This window comes from Leptosomus discolor, chromosome 17 (assembly GCF_034619465.1).
Source record: "Leptosomus discolor isolate bLepDis1 chromosome 17, bLepDis1.hap2, whole genome shotgun sequence".
NCBI classification, from domain to species: domain Eukaryota; kingdom Metazoa; phylum Chordata; class Aves; order Leptosomiformes; family Leptosomidae; genus Leptosomus; species Leptosomus discolor.
The window spans coordinates 13124483-13147871 of NC_141407.1; the positions used below are offsets into that span (position 1 = coordinate 13124483).

General features: G+C 37.8%; 1 protein-coding gene across 4 annotated transcripts in view; it reads left to right on the forward strand.

Moving 5' to 3' along the window:
• The window catches only part of GNAS (GNAS complex locus), a 157780-nt gene that overhangs the window by 60981 nt on the left and 73410 nt on the right, over nt 1-23389 (forward strand). For 2 of the 4 annotated variants that reach the window (XM_086474948.1, XM_086474949.1), the window contains exon 2: nt 2538-2610. In XM_086474948.1, the coding sequence (XP_086331074.1) occupies nt 2538-2610 (73 nt within the window). Of the gene's footprint in view, nt 1-2040; nt 2050-2537; nt 2611-8988; nt 8992-23389 lie in introns of those variants that run through there. The other 2 variants (XM_086474950.1, XM_086474951.1) reach the window with 2 other exon arrangements.

Sequence of the window (23389 nt, forward strand, 5' to 3'; positions counted from 1 at the left end):
GTACTCTTGCCAGTAAAATCTTTCAAATACTGATTTGAAGAAAGAGGCTTAACGTAAATGGAGTGACTGGGGCTACAGCAGCACCTGCAGCACTGAGGAGTCTGCCAGGGCTCCAGCAGAAATCTTTTATCAGGATAATTTGGACTTAGCTCTTGGGGAATGTTTTGGACCTCCAGATTTCAGGCTGAGCATTACATAGATACCTAGAAACTGTTTGTCCTCAGATGGGTTAGTTTTGTGAGAGGCAGAATTTCGGAAAATGGAAACATGATGGACTTGCCTGGGTTTTCTTTCTATTTTCTTTAGTTTTGGTGGCTGAAAAATAGTGTAGATACTTGTAAATAAGAATTTGTGGATGTTTAGCGATGGCTGTAAGGTCATGTATGTGTGTGTGTTTTAAAGTGATAGTTCAGCTGTTGCAGTTCCTAACGGTGGCTGTTAGGAATTGTGGACAGTCTAGAACACAAACTCACTGCTAAAAAATAAAAAAGCTTGTGTCCCTCTTATTATGTTACATTGACTTTGTAAGACACACGAAATTTAAAAAAGTACTTTGAAAGTATTCTTAATATTTTCACATTATACTGAAATAAAAGCAAAGAAGAGTTGCTAAATATTCTAACGGGTTCGCACTGCCTTTTGTAGGCCCCACCGCTGTGCACGTGCTTGCCCCTTCTGCCACGAGCAGTCTCACTGAAATTAATGGAACTCTCCTTGGTGGTGAAGTTAAATGTATGCATAATTGTTGGTAAGACTAGGGCCTTAACGAGTAGCTGAATATAGAAACAGACTTACACAGAGATTTAGATAGAATACTTCATTTTGGTTCACTGGTGTTGTGTCCGAACCAGAGAACCCAGGTATGTCAATACCAAACTGTATGCGTTTATAGCAAATGCAAGAACTGTCTACCCCCGTTCTTGGTTGAAATGAAGATTTTGGCTCCCAATGCTTGTAAATAGAAGATGTGATTTATCGTTACAGCTGCAATTTTGTTATTAATTGTTCTGAGTGGAAATACAACCATCACATATTCTGCTACTCCTGAATAATTCTTAGTTGTGAAGAGGACCCAGTCTCTATCTAAACACAAGATACTAATTCTTGATCAGTTTTGCCACCTGTCTTTATTGTGTGGTGCAGTATGCCTGAAGAGACAGTGTATATGTTATAAAACAGTGGTTCAGGGAAGAAGTGGTGCTTGCATAAAGAGTTGTAGATACAAACTGCTCTCTAAATACTTACAAAACATCAGTGAGCAAGGAGAGGAAAAAGGTGACGAAACATGCAAGCAGGTTTTATGGAGAGAAGAACAGGACTATTAGGAATTCTTGAGGGAGAAGGAAGGGAAGGGAGAAAGCAGAGGGGAATGCATTTGTTAGAAAATTAACTTTGAAACATAACTGCTAAAATACAGTTTTGAACATGAGGCTCAAAATGGAGGCTTGTGCTGTCCATGTGTGCTAGCAGAGGCCTGGCATCCTATAAATACAAACTGTATCTCTGTGCCCATTCTGCCACAGACGTAATGTTTTCTGTTGAGACATGGGCTAATGAGAGGAATAAATGAGTAGCCAGAAGGTGCAAAGGGGAATCTATCTAAATTTTGCCAGGTTATGATACTACTCTTGCAAAAATACGTTTGCTTTATATAGAAAACTACTGATCTGGCAGTGTGGAGCAGCTCAGTTAAATGCTGCTCTTCAAGTCTCTTTAGCGTGCATGGAAAAACGGGTACTACAGGCAGATGGGTTGCCCTGTGCACTGGCATCCGTGCAGCACAGCAGAAATAGCATACATCTACTTACGGAAACTGGAGTAAAGCTGAGCGTGGTTTTTGTACTGCAGGTATATAAGGGAATCAAAGGAGAGCTGTGGGGGGGCTATTTGGAGCATGCAGCCGCAAAAGGTGGTCTTTGCATCTCGTGTATGTGACTGATTTGGAACATGTAGAGAGGGTGGGAGGTTGCTTACAAGACACAAATTAAAGAAGGAGGTTTCTGTAGCTTTGCGGGTAGAGGCTTAAAGGGATGCCTTCCTTTTTCAGATGTGAGTATCTACATATTTATTTCTTGTGAGTCAAGTTTCAGTCTTTTGACTAGGTGATGATAATTGCAGCCAAACTTAAAATATTTTTAGGATCTAACAAAAATGCTTCCGTTTAATATGGACTTCAGTCATTCCCTTCATCAGATAGTAGTGATGAGGCAAGCAGATTTTGACGTTCCCTGTCTTGTTCTCTATAAGATGTTGTAGTTGTCCTTTTTCCTTCCAGACCCTGCAGTCTGCTTTTAACGTTGACACTGGAAAAATGAATAGTGAAATGATCCAAGATTCAGATCTGACACATGACTTGAGCTGGGCATTTATTTTTAGCTACAACTGAAGTTTCCAGTGGCAATTACTTCTTTTTCTTTCACTTTTCACTCTTACACTGAGAAAACCAACTTTCTCGATTTTACCCTGAAGAAAAAATTCTAGTGTGTCCCTTCATCACTCATGCTTCCTTCTGAAATTAATTTACTTTCATTTTCTAGGTGCTGGTGAATCCGGTAAAAGCACAATAGTCAAACAGATGAGGATCTTGCATGTGAATGGATTTAATGCTGAGTAAGTGCATTTGCTTTTTCACTTTACAACCTGCCTTATGTCTGTGCACTGCACGGTAGTCATTGCTGGTTTTTTATGTTTTCTTCTTGCTGCTGTTTGATGATCTCTAGAATTTGGATGTATATTTTTAGATGAGAATAATAGACATTAACTTGAAGAAAACACGCACCAATACCAAGAGCTAATGGTATGAAATAATTTATATCAAGGTTCAGTATAGCTGATTTGATTAAGGCTTAAGTTTTGTGGGTTTTTTTAACTGAAGTTTTTTTCACAACATGGCTGACACTGCTATAGCACAGATTCATACTGCTTAAACATATCTCCTGTTACTGTACAAAATGTACGCAATTTTCTTTATTTAGAGCAAGTAAGGCTTTTGTTTCTGTCTTCTCACAAAGTAAGACTGTACTATGAATTTCGAGGGTAATAGGTCAGATTTTCTTCTCTCTTCTGGTGTGTTTGCTTGTCCAGATGTTTGTGTAAAATTATGTTTCTAAAAGCTTTTCTTGTTTACACTTAGAATCAGTTCAATGATTTGATAGTTGTGAGGAGGGGAATGGCATTAGGATAGGGAAAATGGAAATTATGGCTTTTGTCTGAGAACGATTTGTGTTTGCTAACTCTTCATCTAACCTTGCCAGGGAATAGGAAGAGATTCTTCTGCATGTTAGTTTACGCTTGTAAGCGTCTCTGTGTGAGTGTGTGTGCGCGCACGGATAGCAAAACTTGCTAAATTAATTCTAATTGAATTAAGGTGTTGGAATTTCAGAGCTTATTCTCTGTGTTTAATTTTCTTAGGTTGTATTATTGGTTTTGTTTTTCTTGTTTTCAAACATAATCTTTTTGTATTGGCATCCTCTAGCTTCTACTAGTATAATCTCTTTTGTGAATCCTGTCTTTTTGGGAAGATGAAGCTTTCACTAGTCTTTCAGTAGTTAATTCTTCAGTAAGAATGTCTGAGCTAAAAGTTTAGCCAAGGAGCCTGGACAATACTTCTTCCTAATCCTCAAATGCTAGTTCAGGATAAAGTACACAGTCTGTTGGAAGAAAGTTCAGACTGATTTATAATAAATTACATTCTGTGCTACATGTTTTTAGCTGCTCTTTATAGGGACTATTTTCTTTATGCAAGACAGCTCTTTTTCCTAAGTGCCCAGTCCTGTATCCTGTTACTGCTGAGTTGTCTCCATTATTTTGGCTGCTTTTGTTACTAAAGACCTCTTAAAAGACTCGTGTGACTTAAAAGATTTGCATGAGTTGACTTTGATGTAGCAGCTCTCAACATGAGGTGCTAAGGAAAAAGTTCATCAATGAAAGCAGAAGTCAAGGATCCCTGGCACCTTTAGAAGTATCAATCCATTTAACCAACACAGTTCTAAGTTTTCTAAGCATAGAGATGCTCCTAAAGAGATGCTGCTGTTGTGTAATGAATCATGTATTACAGGGGTAGATAACCTTCTCAACCGTGCAAGCTGCATACCCAAATTTGTGCGGAACTGGGAGCCCAGAGACCCATTATACAAAGCCTGCAGAGCTGGGGAGGGACTGGGACACACTCTTGCATTTGCAACAGCAGCGTGTTCCTCGAGTATCTCACTTCTGTGTTGTAGGCTGGGGCTGAGCTGAGCGAGCAGCTGGATTCCGGGGCAACATGGCAAATTTGGCCTCAGCAGCTTCTGCTGGCTTTTGCCTTCTTGTAGCAAGAGGTTTGGATTACCTAGCAGCCCTATGCCAGCGCAGCCGTGCTGCCAGTCACATAGCCCACGCCGGCGCTGGAGCCACTCGTGCATTGTGGGGGAGCTGCATGCAGCTCGAGAACCGTACGTTGTCCACCCCGTGGCACATTGTCTTGCAGTCAGTCCTTTGTGCTTGTCCTTTTGCGGGTAGTATGTGTTGGAACATTCAGGTGCATAAAAATCAAGTTAAAAAGTGGTATATGTAAAATGTACAAGTTATGATACGTCTAGTTTTAGAGTTTTGTTGCCAGAAATAATCAGTAGATTGAAACACACGCTTTACAGGGGGGAGAAGGCTGTTTTTCAGTGTTTTGAAAGACTAACATGTAACTTGCGAGAATTTAAGTAACTTGCATTTTCTTCAAAGTAACTAACTGCTTCCTGACATTGTCCTGCTTTCCCTGCTATCTTTTTTGCCCAATTCATTTGCTTTCTGGCCTACTTAACCTTGTGGAAAAATGATGTGGGATTCAGCTACTGAGAGAGATAGCACGGAGTTTTTTGGAAGGGTAGGAAAGGTAAATCTTACCAGTCATTCTAGAACATAAACATGCTTGCATACAACACCACAGTTGATGTGGTGAATAACAGCAGGGAGGTTGTGAAAACTGGTATGCTGGAGATGAAGAGACATTTTTTAATGTTAGTGTCCCTGTACGTAACTGTAGTTTTGAATTATTTCTGTTGGTGCAGCTTATTCATGTGGCTTGAAAGAAATCCAGTTTAAAATTCTGTCTAAAACTTGTCTTTGATTTGGTTGTCCTGTAATAATTGAAATTTGAAGCAGAAAGAGGATACCTGTTACGAAAGATGTCTAATGTGCTACAAACAAGGGAATCAGAAGTTTTTATTTAGTATTGCTTAAATACTGTTCGTAATTTCTGATGACTAAACAGGATATCCAGAGTTAATTGCACTATCTTCCTTCAGTGAGCGTGAGGATTTTTTATTTGTTTTGGTTTTGGGATTCTGCTCCTAAACAGATGAAGGGACAGTTGTCATGTGCATTTAGGTGAATTGTTGTAGCATTTGATAAGGTGAGATCTATGTAGTTCTACAAAACCTGAAGAATTTCCTCTGGGACTCCAATCCTTGATCATTTTAGCTAATTAATTATTTGAGAAACTGTATGGAATCAAGTGTTCCAGGTAATTAATGTGCTTAATAGTTAATAATGCTAAGGTGAATTTGAAGGTGGTTAAAGTTCTAGCCAAGTTAACTACAGTAAAGACTGTTTAAAAATTTTTCAACGTTCCTTTTATAATCTGTAGTTGAGTTAGAGACAGAAATATTTTGTTGTTGTTCCTGTTGTGAAGGTGGCATGTGGGAAGCAACAGTGCTGTATCATTGGTAAATGGAGTAAAATATTGGAGAAGCAAGGCATGTACAGGTTTTTCTGGGTCGAGTTTTTGGAAGGGTTTAGCCAGCTTCCAGCTCTTGGCCGTGCTATCAACTGATGTCTCCCTATAGCAATTTCATAAATAATGGGAGCGTGGCTTCCCCGCAGTATTCTTCCAGTGTTCCTCATCTTTAACATGCAAGAGCTGCCTTATAACTGTAATGAAGACTCCGTATCAACAAAATGTTGTACGCTGCATTACTGCCAACAACAGAGCCCCTTGTGATGTAGGAAGGGTTTAAATTTGGCTTGTAATAGCAGGAAGCCTGTGACTTCCCTTCCTTTCCTTCCCTCCCTCCTCAACACTTCAGCTGTCTTTTCATGAGGCTATTCCAGAGGAGTAGGTCTCTGCTGTTGCATACTGAATTTGTGAGCATCCACTCTTTTTGACTGTGCTGAAGTTCAGATGCCGATCTTTATGGACAAGAAAAGATTAAAAATGAGAAAGGGAGGGCAGAAGGAGTAAGGAATATAGTTGGAAGAATGAACGTAAATGTGTAGTTCAGGTTGAAGAGGAAAAAATAACTCTCTTCTGTTTTCTCTTGAGGCTGGGTTTCTTTGCTTCAAAGATGATGACCTTTCACTGACTTTTTTTTAAGTCTTCTTTCCCCTCTGTGATCACTGTGGGTTTGGCTGACAGACTGTAAGGAGAGGGTCATTGTCATGCACAATTTTAGAAAGTGGGAAATGGGCAAGGGCGATAGACAATTTTGAAGTGTCATGGGAAAAACTGGGACAAGCAGAAATATTTAGATAGAAATAAATTGTTGAAATGTGACTTACGAAATCCACTACAAAGATTGACAAATAAGGGGAATTTGCCTTTGTGATTAGTAAGTTTGGATAGTATTTATGATTCAGGAAGTCTCGAGGTTATAGAGAATTTTAGATGACACTTCTCAGCCTCACTTTCCCAGATGATGTTGTATAATGATTACAGTGTTTTTTAAACTAGTATGTTGAAGTGTTGAACAGGAGTTTGTGTAATTATCAAATCTGTTAATGACGATGGCAGAAGCAGAACTGAATAACTTTGTTTTCAAGATGACAGATGTATTTGTATTTTTCTTGTACTTTTAAAAATCATTTTGCCTTAGTGAGGGAGTTAAGAAAGCCAGGTTGCCCTCTTAAAGGGCAACTTGTTTCTGACCTAGATTAAGTAGTTTGTGAGGAAGGAAAAGTAGTTATTTATGCTTTATCATCTTTTCTTTATGCATCTCATCCACCAAAAGTTGAACAGCAGTACCGCCATTATTTCACATAAACCAGTAAATTATGTTATCTGGTCACATTGGTCAGTGTCAGTCTTTTTCGTGACTGAAATGACTTCTGTCTCAGTAACTTTACTCTTCTGCTATCTGATGCTGTGTTTTGTTTACTAACTTTGGTCTTTTTATGTGTGTGATTTTATGGAAGGGAAGTTAATGTTATGGGTGAGGAAAAAGTATATTTATAACTGAGTCTTTTAGAAGAATGAATTCCCTCCTAACGGCTAATATTAGTTTGTATACAGAAATGTTATTGCTCTGTTTTTACAGTTCCTTTAGATTTGTGTACCAATACCATGTTTTCAGAATGGTCAGTTCCTTGCCAAGAAACAAACTGACTTTATTGTATTTTACTATACTGGCAACGAAAATATTTTTTTCCCAGTGTTTAACAGCAAAACGGTGAAAATTGGAGGGGGGTTGGGGCTTGGTGTGTGTGATTTCCCTCCCCCCTCTTCTTTCTTTCTTTCTGTCTTTGCGTGACAATGTATAGGGGGAGGCTTCTGCAGATGTGAGGCAGAGAGCATTTTTTTTTTTTTCCTCCGCTCCTGTTCCAGGACACGGATGAGGTGTTACTCTGCTGGAAAAATGGTGTGTACATGTACGTTCAAGACTATGAAAAAGTTCCATGCCAGCTGAACAACTAGTTGTGGGTTTTGATCAAAATTTGTGCCGTAGAACATAAGGTGAAGGTATGGGTGGAGAGGGGAGCAGGATATGTATTTTAGTCTATTTTAGGTCTTGTCCTAAGAACTGACACAGTTGTGTGAGTTTTGTCAAAAGACAAGAGTATACCAACAACGAATAAGTACTATGATTAAGAACGGAATACTGCGTAGAGCTTGTAAAAGTTTATGCAAAATGTTTATGCAAGTTAAATATCGCTTCCATCAACTTGAAAGGAATGGGCTGTACTATACAGTGATGTTAAACAACCTCAGCAAACAAGAAATGCCTTAATTGTTAGGATGTTTAATGTTGTGTTTATGTACTCGAAATTATCTTTTCTTTGGAAGTACTTCTGTTTCTACAAAGGGGAAAAAGTAAACCTGTACTCAATGAAGCATCATTAATATTTTGTTATATTAGAAAGAAAAAAGGAAAAAAAGTTTCCAGTTTTGGGGTTTGTAAAGTTTCTTGTAGAATCTTGCCCTAAGATATGAGACATTCTCCATTAGGAACATGTGCAAACATTTTGTATTAAATCTACTACTCAGCTGTGATTTTTTTAAAATACTGTCAGATGAGTTTGCAGAAAATTCTGATAGTTTGTAATACCTACGCTGGTCCTTATTTGGCAAAGAGTACTAACATACTGTGGTGCTGAATATTGTAATAGTCAATAGAGTAACTCCTTTACCTTGCTCAAAGGCATTCTGAAATCAAGACATTAAAATATTTAATGCAAGTCAAGTGAGATATTTTTTTTGGGGGTGCAAAATGATACAATTTAGATTCCTGAAAGTATTACAGAAAAGTGATGCATGAAGGAATCTAAAAGTTTAAAAAGCTGGTTAGTTCTATCTGGTTTTTAGATGTTCGTGGTGGGCTGAGGCTAACTGTAAATGGAGAGATGACAGCACAGTATTGAAAGAAAGCACAGACTTTCATTTTTACATTGTGCTTTATTTTCAACTGCCTGGTTTGTGTGTTTGCTTTTTCAAGAAACTCTTACTTAGGTAAAAGAAGGAAAGTGAGAATTGAACATAAAAATGTCTTTATTTTTATAATTGCATAGGAAACAAGGTGTTGCTCATAGCAGAGCTTGCATCTTACCTGCATTTACTGGTTGCTGGGAAATGTTGAATTCTTTTAGCAAAGCAGTATTTAAACTACCAGTTATGTGGTGTTGAGTGTTGAGAGCTCTCAGTCCTCTAAATTACTGTTCCTGGCTTTGCAACTTGACATTTGTGCTTTTTAAATATTTCCGTTTTCTGATTTAAAAAACAAGAACAACAAAATCAGGAGTAAGCTCGTCCCTTTAAGCTGAATTACCCTGAATTTGTGTATGTTGCAAACATGATTTGGCATGTAAAGGGACTGGCCAAAAATATGGCTGTAGTTTTATTTGTTTTGAGGTTTAAATTCCACAAAAGCTTTTTAAGTATGCATAGGCAGCTATCAACCTAGTAGAAGGCTTTGTAGTTAGAGCTGTAGAGAGCTTGGACGGCAATGACTATGAATAGTGGAATAGCATGAGTGATGTAATCTGAGAAGCAAAAGAGAGAGGAGAGAGCTTACGACTTCAGCTGTGTGGAAAACATTGTGAATGGGTCTGGGAGGATTTTGACTTTTGATGGTAGATGTGGGATTTTACCTGTTAGTTTTGGTAGAAGCAAACCAATGAACATAAACCCTGTTTTACAGAATTGCAAATTTCCTTTTACCTTCTCAAAACAGAAAATAAACTGTTCTGTTGGTAGCTGAGCTAGTGAAGTCTGATTTCTGCAACTTGTTTTGCATCTCCCAAATCTTTTCTCTAGTAGTCCCTCCTAGTCCCCTGCAGCATCTGCAGTTCCTCCCCACAGGACCTGTAGCTTTCAGAGTATCTCCTCTTCCTCCAACCGATGCAGTCCTCATTCTAGTCCATGACCCTGATGTTGCCTCCAGCACCGACCCCTAAATACTCCTGGGTTTTCCTGTCCTTCATCTTCCTTTTTCTGCTTTTCCTGCTACCTGGACAAAGTCAGCATGTGCTGTGGCTGGTGTAGATCTAAATGAACTCTTCCTGCTTTTCCTCATTGGAGCACTAATTTTGGTCTCTCTTATACTCAGCCTCTGATTTTCATTTCTGGAAACTGATCTCTGCAGCGGCAACCCTGCTTTGAGTTTGGTTGAAGTTGAACAACAGTATCTGAGAGAGAGTGAGACTGAGAGAAAAAGAAGTCCTAGTCATCCTCAATTCACTCAGAGTATTTTTTGAAATATTTTCAGTTGGCGCATTCTTGAGTTAAAATGGAAGTGGTGTGTTTTTCTCCATTTTTTTTATCTCAAGCAAACATCTACTAGTGTAAGCCAGTGTATCATATTTTATTTGTTATTTAATAAATCACAAACGATATTAAATACCCTTGAAAAACTTCAGATAACTTCAAAAATGTAAGTCTGTATGGACAATATTAAATATATATATCTATACTGCACACTTCAGTGTCCTTTCTGAAAAAAATTTGGTGTATCAAATTTTCCCCAGCTCTTCTCAAGAATTAGACCTGATTACATTTTCTCTTGCCGGTGTGACAGAATCAGTACTACGTGAAGAATTTCCTCCTGTAGTATCTCACTGGATTTCTTCTTGTCCCATATGTTTTGGATGGGCAGACTGGGCAGTGCTCTGATTTTCCCAGTAAAAAAATGGTTTTACTAATTGATCCAGATGGATGCTTGAATTGCTTTAATATTAACAGAATGCTTTTCATCATCTTCAGCTCATGGAAAATTACCTTTTTGGTATTAAAACTATACATTCACATTATCGCAATCCCTGAAGATTCTCCTTACTTCGTTAAATAGCTACATTTTATCTGTTGCTAGTCATTCCAGCTGGGGAAATTTTTAAATTTTCATTATGTTAAAACATAGTGTGTTTGTCCCGTAAGATATAATTTATTATTAATAAATGCTGTGCTTTTCTCAGCTCTTTCTAGCAATCTAGATATGAGTGTTACTTCTTGTTCCTGTTTCTTAGGTTGCTGGGCTTCCTGCATTGTTTTGGTCTCTGTGGGATAGGCTCAGTAAGAACCTGTCTTGTGTCCTGTGATGTGCCCTGTTGTTTCTCTGCTCTTGGGCTGGGGGAGGAGGTTTGTGGGGTTCTGAGGATTTTTTCAAAATGAAAAACACTACTCCTATTCCAGTTTTGTAAGCATCCTTCCCGAGTGTCTCCTAGATCAAGGCAGGCATAGCTAATGCTTCAAAGTATAATCCAGCAGGCAAATTTATCTCTATCTTTATTTTTAGATATATCATGCATTTATATACTAGGGTTGCTCAAGTCCCATCTCTGATGCGGAGCTGAGATACAGAAAGCGTTCAGGTTGATCTTGTTCGTTAAAAGCTCTCGAGCTGAAATGAAGGAATTTCCACTGATGAAGGGTTGGTTGGGTTTTTTTCAAATGTAACTTGAATCTTGATGTCAAAAATAATACGCCCTCCATTTTACTTTGCCAATTGAATCTTGAGTTCCTAGTAAATGCAAAGTGTTTAGGATACAGTGCAAGTGTAGCTGCACCAGCTTTTAATAGTTATTTCTACAACTGTACTCTAATGTAAACATGCCGTTAATCGGAACTACTTGTTTACAGCTGAGCTCGCTTACTTAGAAACAGCAATACCTTGACGTATGGTTTTGACAGCTAAGGGGCAAAATTACCTGCTTTTTGAGGAATGCAGTAGTGGAATGTCTTGATGAGATGTTCTGTTTTAAGGTATTTGCTATTACAAAAGTATGAGAAGGCTTGTGACTTTCTCTGTTCGCTACCTGTTGCTGACTGTATTCTCCAAAGGGTTATTTAATAAGTCATTGTGTTCACTTGTCTTTTTAGTTAAGGCACTAGAAAATAATCATCTCTCCCAGCTGCACCCTTGTAGCCTCCCAAGAGCGGTGGATGAACTAACGGAGCAGGCAGAGGTGTGCAGTCTTTCCTTCTGAGGTTTAGCGTAGTCCCAGCAGACATTACATTTAGCCTTGAATGGCAACTTTACAGCTAGCTGGGGGATTTACTATTGCCTTCTTAATCATTGTAATTTAAATACTGTCTTCTTGTCTGCAGGTCTACATGCATAGATACACTTTTGTTTCCTTCAAGTTAAGACATTTTTATTCTGTTTTGTCGGTACCATTATCTATATAATATAAATGTTCATATTAATTACAAGATGTTGCAAGGAAGTGGATATCAGTGAAGTAGGTTTCTTCCTTAAGCTTGTAATGAGAAAGGATGCCTTGCTCATATCTTGCTTGATTTTTTTTTTTTTTAATGAGTAAAAATGTGTAATGGGACACTTAGCACAGTAAGTTCAGAAAACTATATATAATACTTGTTTTAACCCTGATAATTTAAATAACTTAAAAAAATAAATATGCTAGCTAAACTTGATTTAATGTGACATTACTGTGGAAAAATTAAACTAATTAGTTTCATGAATTTTAATTTAATTGCATAACAGTGATTGGCATAGCTTCACATGTTTTGCGTTGCTTTGAACAGTTTAAGACCATTTAAGATAAAGATGAAAACTTAGTTGTAATAACTTTTTTAAAAATATGCGAAGTATAATAATTACAAGGACATTGCTGTTTGCTGAAGAGACTTTATGAAATACATTTTTTTGTTTGTTTGTTTGTTTTTTGAAATGAGAATATAATTGCAGCACTGCATTGGGGAAAAAAAAAAGCCTGTGAGCACAATGCGAAACTGAGGATTCCTTTTTTTTTTTTTTTTCTTTAAACAAGTGAGAAAACTGAAAGGAGAAAGGCTCAGTTAAGTACCCGAGGTTCTTGGGAAGGCTAATAATGCTCTGACCCAGTCTACTATACAAGCCCCAAGTCCCTATGCAGGTCAGGAAGAGCAGCTCTAGTTCTCCTGTCCTGGCCTGCGCTTTCTGTCCTTCCAAATATTTGACAAAACAGTTGCAGAGGTCAGTGTCAGTAAGAATTGTAAGTTTTCTGATACTTTGTCCAATGTATTTTGTGGAAAGTACGTTATACAACTTTCTGGAAGATTTGCTTTATGTGGTTGATTGGGGTTTTTGTTGTTAAATTTCTCTAGTGTAGGAAGTGACTGAATTTTCAGTGCTGGGTTTTGAAGCATGCTAAAATAGATGCCTGTAAATTAGATGCAAACTTTTACTTTTGGTGTGTAAAAATGATTTAATATTGTTTTAAAATAGTTACGCATAGGAACACATTCTGCTTATGCCAAACATCGTAGTTAAAAATACGTTCTGTAACTTACACATAAGGCACTTAAAAATTGCAAATGTAACTATTTTGCCTTTTAGTGTCTTGAATGAAATGAGAGGGAACAATGTCATTGGACTCTAATTTCACCAAACCATTGGGAACTCCGGATGCTCTGTACTGCCTCTGTGTTTTGCCTTCACTTAATTGGACAGTCTTCATTTTGTGTAATTGCATCTTGTGCAATCATATGTTTACTTTCCTCATGTTTATCGACGAAGAACTTCATAGCGTTCTGTTACCTCAGTATCTTTTTCACATCAATGGAAAACAAGGGGCTACAAAAAAGTGAAAAAGACTGAGTTTAGTAAAGCATTTCTGCTCATTTTGCACAGTTGTATGGAGACAGAAAAAAACACTTTTAAATAATGTAGGCAATATACTGTCTGGCTTTTTTCATCACAATTTTTTTTTCTTACTTTGGAAACATAAAAAAGAGTTGTCCAAAAGGGAGAGGGAGAAGGAAAAGGGAAAGTAGACAGAAGTGATAGTCTTAGATGATGTCCGTAAGTACTATTTAATATGCACGCATTATTTTTTTTAAAAAAAGGCCTACTAGATATATCGCCCTTAGACAGAAATGGAAATTCACCCAATTCAGTCCCAGAATAAGTTTTAAAAAATTTACTTTTCTCTGGGATTAGCTAGAATCAGCTGAGACTCCTATTTTTTTAAAATTAAAATTAATAGATTCCATTCTGATAATTTTGGACAATATGAAAACAGTTTTGGCATAGATTTATTACTGGATGCAGGAGGTAAAATAATACATAGTTATGTAGAAAAAGCAACAATACCTATTCTATAGATATTTTATTCCTTACTAAAAAAAAGTATATATCCATCCTATACAATCTTGCAAATAGAAAAGGAAGTTCAGCATCTGTGAGAAGGGCAAATATCGGGATCACCTGTTAGAATATGGATGTTTTCAATGAATAATGGACAAGAATCCCAAAGGAACTATGTGAGAGATGGTGGGAAATGCTAATGTTAATTTCTTTATAATTCTTTGTAAAAGGGGAACAGTTCCATTGCTTAAAGTAAGATTGCCCAGATGCTTGGCATCAAATAGGGGCATTTTAATTTATTATTGGTTTCTTGCAACAAGGATGTATAGGAAGAACATTATTAATGGTCAGCTTGGTTTCACATATAGTGAGATTTTGTTGAATGAACCTGTGCCTTTTTGGAAAGATTGTAGATCTAGTTGATAAAATCAACTTTTTTGGTATTTGATGTAATATCACATTATATTTTGATTTTTAAAATTGCATTGTGTAATATTAACAGTGCAACAGGAATGTTTACTGATAGATCTCTCAGTGCAGTGGTTAATAAGAGGCAATGAGTGGGACCACTTTGAAAGCCTCCAGGGAACTAGTGGGTACATATATAAAATAATTCCTTAGATTGCTGGCCCGATTTGACCTGAGATCCCTCTGCAAACTGGCCATGTAGTTAATACTGGGAAGGTCTGGTTACTCTTTTAGGGTGATCTGAATCATGTCTTTAAAAGTTGTACTTTAGAAATTTGTTTATTAAAACAGCTGAATGTGAGACAGTCTCATGGGAGTCAGAATGTAGATTGTATCTATAAAATTGGAAAAGGACTTGAAAGTCAATTAGTTACTTACCTTAGTAAGTGCCAAGAAGATAAATGCAAGCTTGGATGTCTAAAAAAAGGGAAGCTGAAACATGAGTAATAAAGTGGACCAACACTGATAAGAGTGTTATTAAAAAAGTATATCCCATGCTGGTGTCTTCACTTCATGAAGGATGTGGAAGAATTTAAAAGAAATGCCACAGTAGTTGTACAAGGTTCACAAGTAGGATGTCTAAACATGATTTCATTGCTGTGTAGAGGTAGTGCTATGTGAGAAAGATACCTAAAAATTAAGACAGGTGAGATTCACTTCCTTGGCATTAGAGATACTTCAACTGAAATAATTTGTTTGGGATGAGGAAGCCTCGTTTGAACTCTTTTAGGGAAGGACAGGTTTATTTTTAAACCGTATTTTAATTCATCTTCTGGAGATACAGCTTTCCTGATGCAAGTGTGCATGCTTGTGGTGGCCACTCTGGCCTGGGGAAGCAGAAGCCTGCTTCGTCTGCTGCAAATTACTCACTTCCTTTGCAGCTCTGAGCTTTTATTTTTCCTTCTATTACCCTGAACATCATTATGATCTGCGCAATTCTGTGTTGGTATTCGAAGCCTTGAAACCTTGGAGTCCTGTGTTTGCCTGCAGGCATCAGAGGAGTGGGAAAGCATGGAGTTTGACTTTTCATTTTGTTTTTTCCCTTCAGATAGTTTGCTAGTTCTATTATGTCACTCTTTTCACCTTCTTCTGAAGCATCAAAGATTGGGCAGGGTCTGAGGTGATATTAGAAGATCCTCTTTTGTGCCAGACTGGTTGGTTCTCACTCACGTGATACAGATAAAGTTAGTTGAAGAGCTTAAGATAAGAAAGAAACTCTCACTTTTCACTAGGAACTGTTAGGCATTTCCATCTTCTGTGGCATAAGGCTTTTTTGACCTCCTTGAATTATTAGGGCAGACTTTTTGTAATCAGTTCTCTGCCATTGCAGGAGTTGGGTGCTCAATCTTATCTCATTTCAAATTGTGACCTTCAGGAAAAATCTTCATTTGAAATACCAACTTGATACTGAAGTATATGGAGAAGCACAGTGGCAACAGTGGCTTATTGTATACTGAAAGACAGACTGAAGTATTCACCTATCCTCTCTGGCTTAAAATTCATCAAAATACTTACTAAATGGCTGTGTTACCTGATTATTCCTTGCTGTACCAAACTGCTAACCCAGGTAAAAGCCATGAATCTGAAGACTCTTCTGTACAGGCAGACACGTACGTGCCTGAGGAGGTGGCTTAATGGATTTAGTGGGACTCTGTGATTATGGATGTCTGTATTTTGAAAGAAAAGCAAAATTTCCCCTTAGTGTGGATAATTTAAATTGCTATAGTTCGGGTGCATTAGTATCTCTTAATGAAACCAAATATAGTTCTCTTCAATTCCATTCATTCAGGACCTTATCTCTTTCTGATATGTCTCACTAGTTGCCAAGCAACCTCAACAGTAGTTCTGCACATCCAGCAGCATTTAAAAAAAAAAAAAAAAAAAAAAAGTAGTGAGTAGTTGTTGCTGAAAATAAGATGCCTTCTGATGACATGAATGAAGAGAGTTACGAGAGAAGGAAATGAGGAGTGGTGAGTTTGGAGTTGATGTTCTGAAAAAGCTAATAATATTTAGCACTTAAGTAGTGCTTTTTGTTTTCCAAGCACTAATCAAGCAATCTTAAGACTATTAAATAAAAACTTATTTTTTTCCTTTCAGTGAATGAAGCACGATTATGTTTATGCTTCATAGAGCAGAGGGCAGGATTTAGACCCAAGAGGGCAGAAATTAGTTTAGTATATGTATTTCTTTCTCCGACCTGTATTGACTTCCTGTGTTTCTAGTCAGACTGCAAATTAACTGGAAGGTTTTGGAAGATTTTTGTTTGTGTGTTTGCTGTTCCACAGCCATCACTATCTATTCATTTCATGCTGGTGCACTTGCAGTGTGTTGAATTTCATTAAAATATTTATCACCTGGAAGGCCTTCCAGACTAGAAGTATGATAGATTGTGTGTAGGTCGCCTGTTACTTGATAATGCTTTAATGCTTATAAAGCAATAAATAGAGCTTATTTTTATATTCTGTCTCCTGTGCAAAATGTGATCTGAGCAGCAGACTGCCATAGCAAGGGATTTCGTAATGAAAATTAAAACTGATTTGGGAAAATGGTTCTGCTTTTAGATTGTTAAGTTTCTAGGATTTGTTTCAGTTCAAAAAGAAAAATATATATTACACATAGACTGACTAAAGCAACATTATTGAGGACACAGATTTGTTAGAAAGTACCTGAATTAAGGTTTTAATTTGAGTTCATTTTAATTTAGGACACCATTGCCAATGGCTGCCTATATGAAAGGTGGCTTTAAATTCTGTAAGTAACTCCTGAAAAGCAGTAAGTAATTCTAATGCATTTATTTTTAAGCAGGTTCTGACACTGTGAACACTCACTTTCCCTCAGTCTGTCTGGAATTACCAGGTTTTGTGCCATTAAGCTATCAGTGAATTAAGCTGTCCTACAAGTTTGGGTTGGAGGACTGTTGGTCCCAGTCACAATTTAATGCTTTCCTTCACAGTAATTTTTTTTTCCTGAGGTGGTGGTCTTAGAAATGTGCTTATTCCACTTCTGGGTGAGAGTAGTAAAAAGTAAAAGAGTGTACTGCAAATGGGTCAGAAATGGGGATAATGTCAAGTCACTGGTTCAATTTATACAGCGACTAGGATGTTGTTCTGAGTTACAGGTTCAGTGTCCGTGGAAGACACATGTACGTGTCGGACATGCTTCAGACATAGCGAGGCTTTTATATGCAGGCTGTTTTGTGCTAGGTCTGTGTTTACGCGCTGGATGTGCACATAGGTGTTCTTCTCAAGAAGCTTCCATTTTGCCATTGCTCAGGGTGAAATGGACAAGAAGAAATGGTATTCGTTTAGGAGGCATTTTCTGTGTGATGCAGATAAACACAAAAAAATAAACACTCGGTGTGTGAATTGACAGCTTATCGTAGCAAGACAACTTCCTGCTATCCTGCTTCCACAGGAGTGCAAGATGTTTTAAAGGTAGTGTGGTACTTGAAGCTGTTACTAAAAGAACATACACATTTTGAATTAGAGTTTGTATGTTCATTGTCTACATCACAGACCCAAAAGAGTGCATGCCCGAAAGAGTTGGTTTTTGTGGTATGTGTGAGAGGGGTGGTACATTATTCACCAATTGCAGTTGCAGTGAATTTGTGTCAGCTGATGGTAGGTTACTTGTTGCTTTTAATGTGAGGACTGAAAAGAATACTGCGTAATTCTAGGTTTAAGGATAAATTGAATTAATGAAGGCATACAAAAGAACTAACCTGGAAATGGTTAAAAAACAATGAAGGTAGTAGGTAGTATTACTAGGTAGTAGTTTTTACCATGTTCAACTTCTAAGGTTTATTTGTGTTGGATTAAAATTTCTTTTGACGTATTGCAGCTAGTGGAGGTAATTTAGAGATAGAAAATTAGTCTCTGTGTGTGATGTGTATACAAAAACTGTTTGTAGTGGTGGTATTTTTATCCTCATCTTCTAGGAGAAGACGGCTGGTCCTAGGTCATGCTTTTTTGTAATGCATAAGATGTGTGGATTTTGGCAGCTGTCTTCTGCATCCAGGCTGATAAATTGATTTGTCCGTACAAGATGACTGTAATTACTATATGTATGTGATGTGTTAGCTGCTGCACCAGTATTGCCATGTAAACTTAGTTGCCCTTTTTTATGTATATGTGTTCTCTGTATACCTAGTTTTAAAAGGGTAAATATTATAAACTGGTTGCTCAAGAGCAGTATGCTATAAAAAAAGTAATAAGCACATCAGTAAAAGTGTTGGAGGTAGTAATAAAACTGCACTATAATCTTTCTACCAATTTATTGAACTCTAACTGTTATTATCTATGACAATTAACTGCTACATACTGTATGTTAACCCTTTGTTTAGTAGTTGTGTATGGCATGGTACTCAATGTGACTGCAGTGTCTTAAACTTTAGGTTTTCAAGCAAACATGTCATCTGGTTTGATAAGTTTCAGTTTGCTTGTTGCTTTTCTCTTTTTGTCTAGCTGTTATTTCAACAGGAAAGGACACCCAATTACTTTGTGGAGAACATATTTGCCACAAAAATTAATGTCTTTTTTTTGCAAAATGAAAGTAAATACATGACTTATTTCAGATTTTTCTTAAGTATCTTTAAAAATAATAACACTGGAAAAGGTGGTAAACATTTAAACATTGAAATCTCTAGTTCTTGGATTAGATTTTTTGAGAAGCTTCATTTTAAAGTATTATAAAAGTGATTACAATGGAATTGTATCTGTCGAACTTCTGAATTCTCTGTTAATTCTGTTGAGGAAATCTAATGAATTAAGATTTGGTAGAAGGCAACTTGCAGGACCCCTTGCAAGTTGGTGGATGTGAAGGGGCTTGCAGATGCAGTGCATCATCTGCCATCATGTGCTTCCATCGCTGCTGGAAGAACAGGTTAAGTCCTCATTCAGGACCTTGCCACAGCCTGTCTAAGGACTCAAAACCCATGTATGTGCTGTCAGGGTTAGTTGGGTGTGAGTACAGTCAGAGGTGTGGGTCCAGGCCCACCTCTTGTCTACAGGGGCAGGTTCTGAGCTGGTGCAGGAGCATGAAGAGCCTGCTGGTACCTGCCAGCAGCCTTCTGGGCCGCCCTTAGCTCATGGTGTAAAGGATTCCTTAGGTGTGCAGGTGCCTGCTGAAGCGGTTGTGATGGAATTGTGACATGGAACTCCTGTGCGATGCTGCGTGTCAAGGAGTGTTTGTGATTCCTCAAGCAAGTTGTGTGTGCTTAGTGTTGACTAAAAGCTGGGCTGTCCAAGCTCAGGAGTGTGGCTGTAAGTATTTTGGAAAGTTCTGTAGGGGATGTATGATGCTAAGTGAGTTGAAATGATAATGGATTGCGTCTCATTAAATAGAAGGAGTCCTTCTTAGCCTAAGGTTTAAATTTCCTAAACTCAGAAGGTGATTGTTTATATTAAAAAATGTCCTCATATGTCCTCAAAGTAGTCAGGAGTTGGAAGTTGAGACTACAGCTTTTTTAAATTCAGTTGACTGTTGCTTTAGCACAGAGGTGGGGTTTATATATGCTGTTGTAGCCAGCATCCCTTAATTCCAAGAAGATCTTTAAAATGGCAAGCAATTACGTTTGAAGTTTGGATCTCATGATGTCAGTACAGATATGCAGTAAAATATTCCAGGGTGTGGTGATACTTAATCATTAATGATTGAGACTTGGGGCATTTCCTGAATATTAATGCTGAATATGAATGTTGATTGCCGAAGGTGAAATCATTACCCAGTTACTTATTCTCTCCCCTCTCCTTTTTTATTGATTGCTAGTGCAGAAATGATAAATGCATAGTTAGGTCAGACAAATATTTGATGTATTCTCTGAGGCACGGTGCTCGAGACAGCATGCTTTCACTACCTTCATACCTTGCGGATTGCATAATTATCATGTAGTGTGAAAATGGTTATTTTAACTTTTTTTCCCTGTAGTGACATAATAGGTAGTTACACAGCTCAGACTGTACGTTGTCCACTGGTAATTTTTTTTTTCCCCCCTCAGAATCGCTTGGTAAAATTCAGCATTGTTATAGGCTTCTGGTTTCAAATGATGAAGCTGATGGATAACTTGCTCTAGTTGTGTAAGTGTAACTACCACTAAGGGTAAACTGATACGATGCCACACCTTGGATGTACTTTAATACTTAATTTACCCCTTAGGAAAGGTTGAGGGTTGACTAGCTAAGTCAGTACAGTGCTTTATAGAAAATCTACTCATAAAAATGTTTATGACTAGATTTACATGATTTATGTTTTTAGAGAAATGTAGCTTTTCTCTGCCAACACCAACTATTAATAACCTACTAAAATATATGACTCAATACATTTCATAAATGTATTTGGAACATGCAGCATATGCAGTTGGTTATGTTGTGTTCTATAGGAGGTTTGAACTCCTGAAAAGTCTTGCTTAATTCCTGCATGAAAGTACGTGAGGAGGTGCCAATGAATATCATTATGCTGTAGGTAGATTTGCGTTATCTGATTTCCAGGTAGTAGATTCATAGGGCATTTCTGCATATCATTTGCATGTGTTGAAAATAAGCTCTTGTATATTGTGGGAATAAACTGAGTTTCTCTTTCTGTTAAACTTTTTGTGGAGAAGGAGGTTTTGTGATTCTGTGTGTTAAACATTTTGGAGGAAAGCCTTGTCTTTCTCGCTGTATGTTAGTGATTACTCAAGTGAGGTATGTCCTTCCCTTCCTCCTCCCAGCAGCGGGGAAGGTATCTGGAAGGAGCACAGTCTGCCAGGCCAAGGGTGCAGCAGGAGCCACAGTGCTTGTCCTCGTCCCCCTCAGTGGCACTCATGACAGGCTGAGCGGTTGCTGGTGGGGCAGCTCCTGCTCATCCAGCCTTCCCTCGACCCACGGCTTTCCCAGAGCAGCCCCAGTTCTCCTAAGCTGTGTCTCTCCACTGCGTTTCAGCAACTTCCTAACAGCGTACCTTCCCCCAGGTACAATCTAGCCCGTTCTTAAAGGGAGAAATAGGGAGGAACAAAAAAGTTGAGAACTGCTGTTTCAGAAAGTTGACAAACAGCTGAGAACTGTGGGTGCAGATGACTGAGTGAAAGAGCTTGCAGTGGCGGGCTGTGCTTGAGTCAAAGAGCGGTGGTGGCGGGCTGCGCTGCGCTGGTGCAGCAGCCCAGTTACAGCAGTACTCTTGACAAGGTAGGCGACTTTCGGTAAATTGCTTTTGGACTGCTCTGAATGGTCAGCTATGTAAAAGTTCAAGCAGAAGACAAATATTTTGGCTCTTTATTGGGGCAAGTTCTAATATTTTTTTTTTAATTATTATTATTTTTAATGTGGGAGGGAGAGAGGAGATGTGCTTTATTTCATCTCTTGTTCTCTGTCCCTTTCTCTTCCTCTCTGTTTCCACCCCACCTTGTGTTTTAACCCTTGGCTGAGAAGCAGCTTTTATTTAAATGAAGAAATGTTTCATGTAGTTTGTTCTATATATCTGATAAATAATATATTTTAGAATTTTACAGATAGTGGTGATTTGCCCAATTCTCTTTAATTTTTTAATCAAATTTGTGATACTGTGCATACATCTGTAACATAGTGGCATCTTGTTCTGCTGAAATTTCTAGGAAGAAGATTTCTAAGAATCCATGCCATGCTAGGTTAGACCAATGGTTTGTGTAGTCCAGTATCATGTGTCAGAAATGGCACTTGTGGAGGATTACGGAAGAAGTACAAGAGAAAGATTTGCAATGATTCCTCTTCAGGTCTCTTGCCAGGTTCTGTCACTGGCACTATAGGAACTCCGAGTGAGATTCTTAACAAGTTTTGAAGTTAAATCGTATTTCGGTATGTTTTTCTGGGTTTTTTTTTTTTTTTTTTAAGACTAATCCTTGAGCACTCTAAAAAATCCTCTTCTTCCTTTGAAGTTTCTTGTTTTCCTTTTTTCATTTTATTGTCTATGAATAGAATGTAAATCCAGCAAATTAGTTGTGCTGCTTGGTTAATACTTCTGCATTATCTGGGACGCCACTGAGGTCAATCAGATTCAGATAGAGCCGAGGTATCTCCAGCTTCTCCGTGCTTCTGATACGTTTTTGTTGCAGCCAGGGTAGCAGCTGGTTGGATCAATAATTCTGCCCAAGCAACTGTTTAAGTAATTTGCAGTGTTATAGCAACATACAAACTCTCTTGACATTATTTTCTTCAGCTGTGTATAAGTTTTTCATTTAAACAATATTATTAATATTTAAAGGATCATATGTTGTGGAAGTAATTGGACAGTTACAGCAGAGTGCTATATATTCTAACTGATGTGCTAAGTATCAGCGAATTATTTCTCACATAACATTTGGCCTAACATTCTAATTTATTATATACTGTCGATATGAACTGCATCTTTTACTTTTCTGTTACCATTTAGAAATGTCAGGTCAGGGCCAGGACATCATAATTGTGCCATTGTCATAGTTTGACTTAAATTACAGCACTATAACTTCCCCTTTATCAGGGAAAATGATAATAAATGTGCTTATTCAGGTATAATTAATTTCCAGTTTTAAGCTCAGTAGAAGGTCATTCTTCTTACTGGCTGAGTCCAAATATATGTAGATGTTGAGTACAGTAAATTGTTTCTTCGTTGCTTCCATTGTGACTTCCAGACTTCTCAGTAAGAGCTGTTGGAATTTTTCCAGTTAATTTGTGTTGTATTGGAGAAGGTGATAATTTGGATCTAGAATGTTTGTCCAAAACATCAGCGAACCTTCCTGATTCTAAATAGTACCTTCCCAGTTAAATGAATTGTCCTGGTATTAAAGGTGGGGTTACCTGGAAGTCCAGGATCGTGGTACATTGTGCCTGTGGGGAATGTTCTTCACTTCCAGAAACAGTATTTCGTAAGCAGATTTTAAAAAACCAAACCCAATGGGGGTTTTTTTTGTGTTTTACTGAAATGTTTGGGGGGGGTAATATTGATATTTTAAGTGAGAAATACTTCCATTTTGGCGGTGTTTGTTTTCAGCAACCTATTTGTTAACCAGAGCAGTGGTTCAAGTCTTCCCTTTCGTACCTTGTAAGTTCAGGCTAAGGTTTGTACAAACAGGAACTAAGTAGGCAATGAATCAGGTTATAGATGCTCTGTATCTACTTTGTGGTCGGTTTGAATATAGGTAACTCCACAAGGAGCAAAGACTCTGCCTC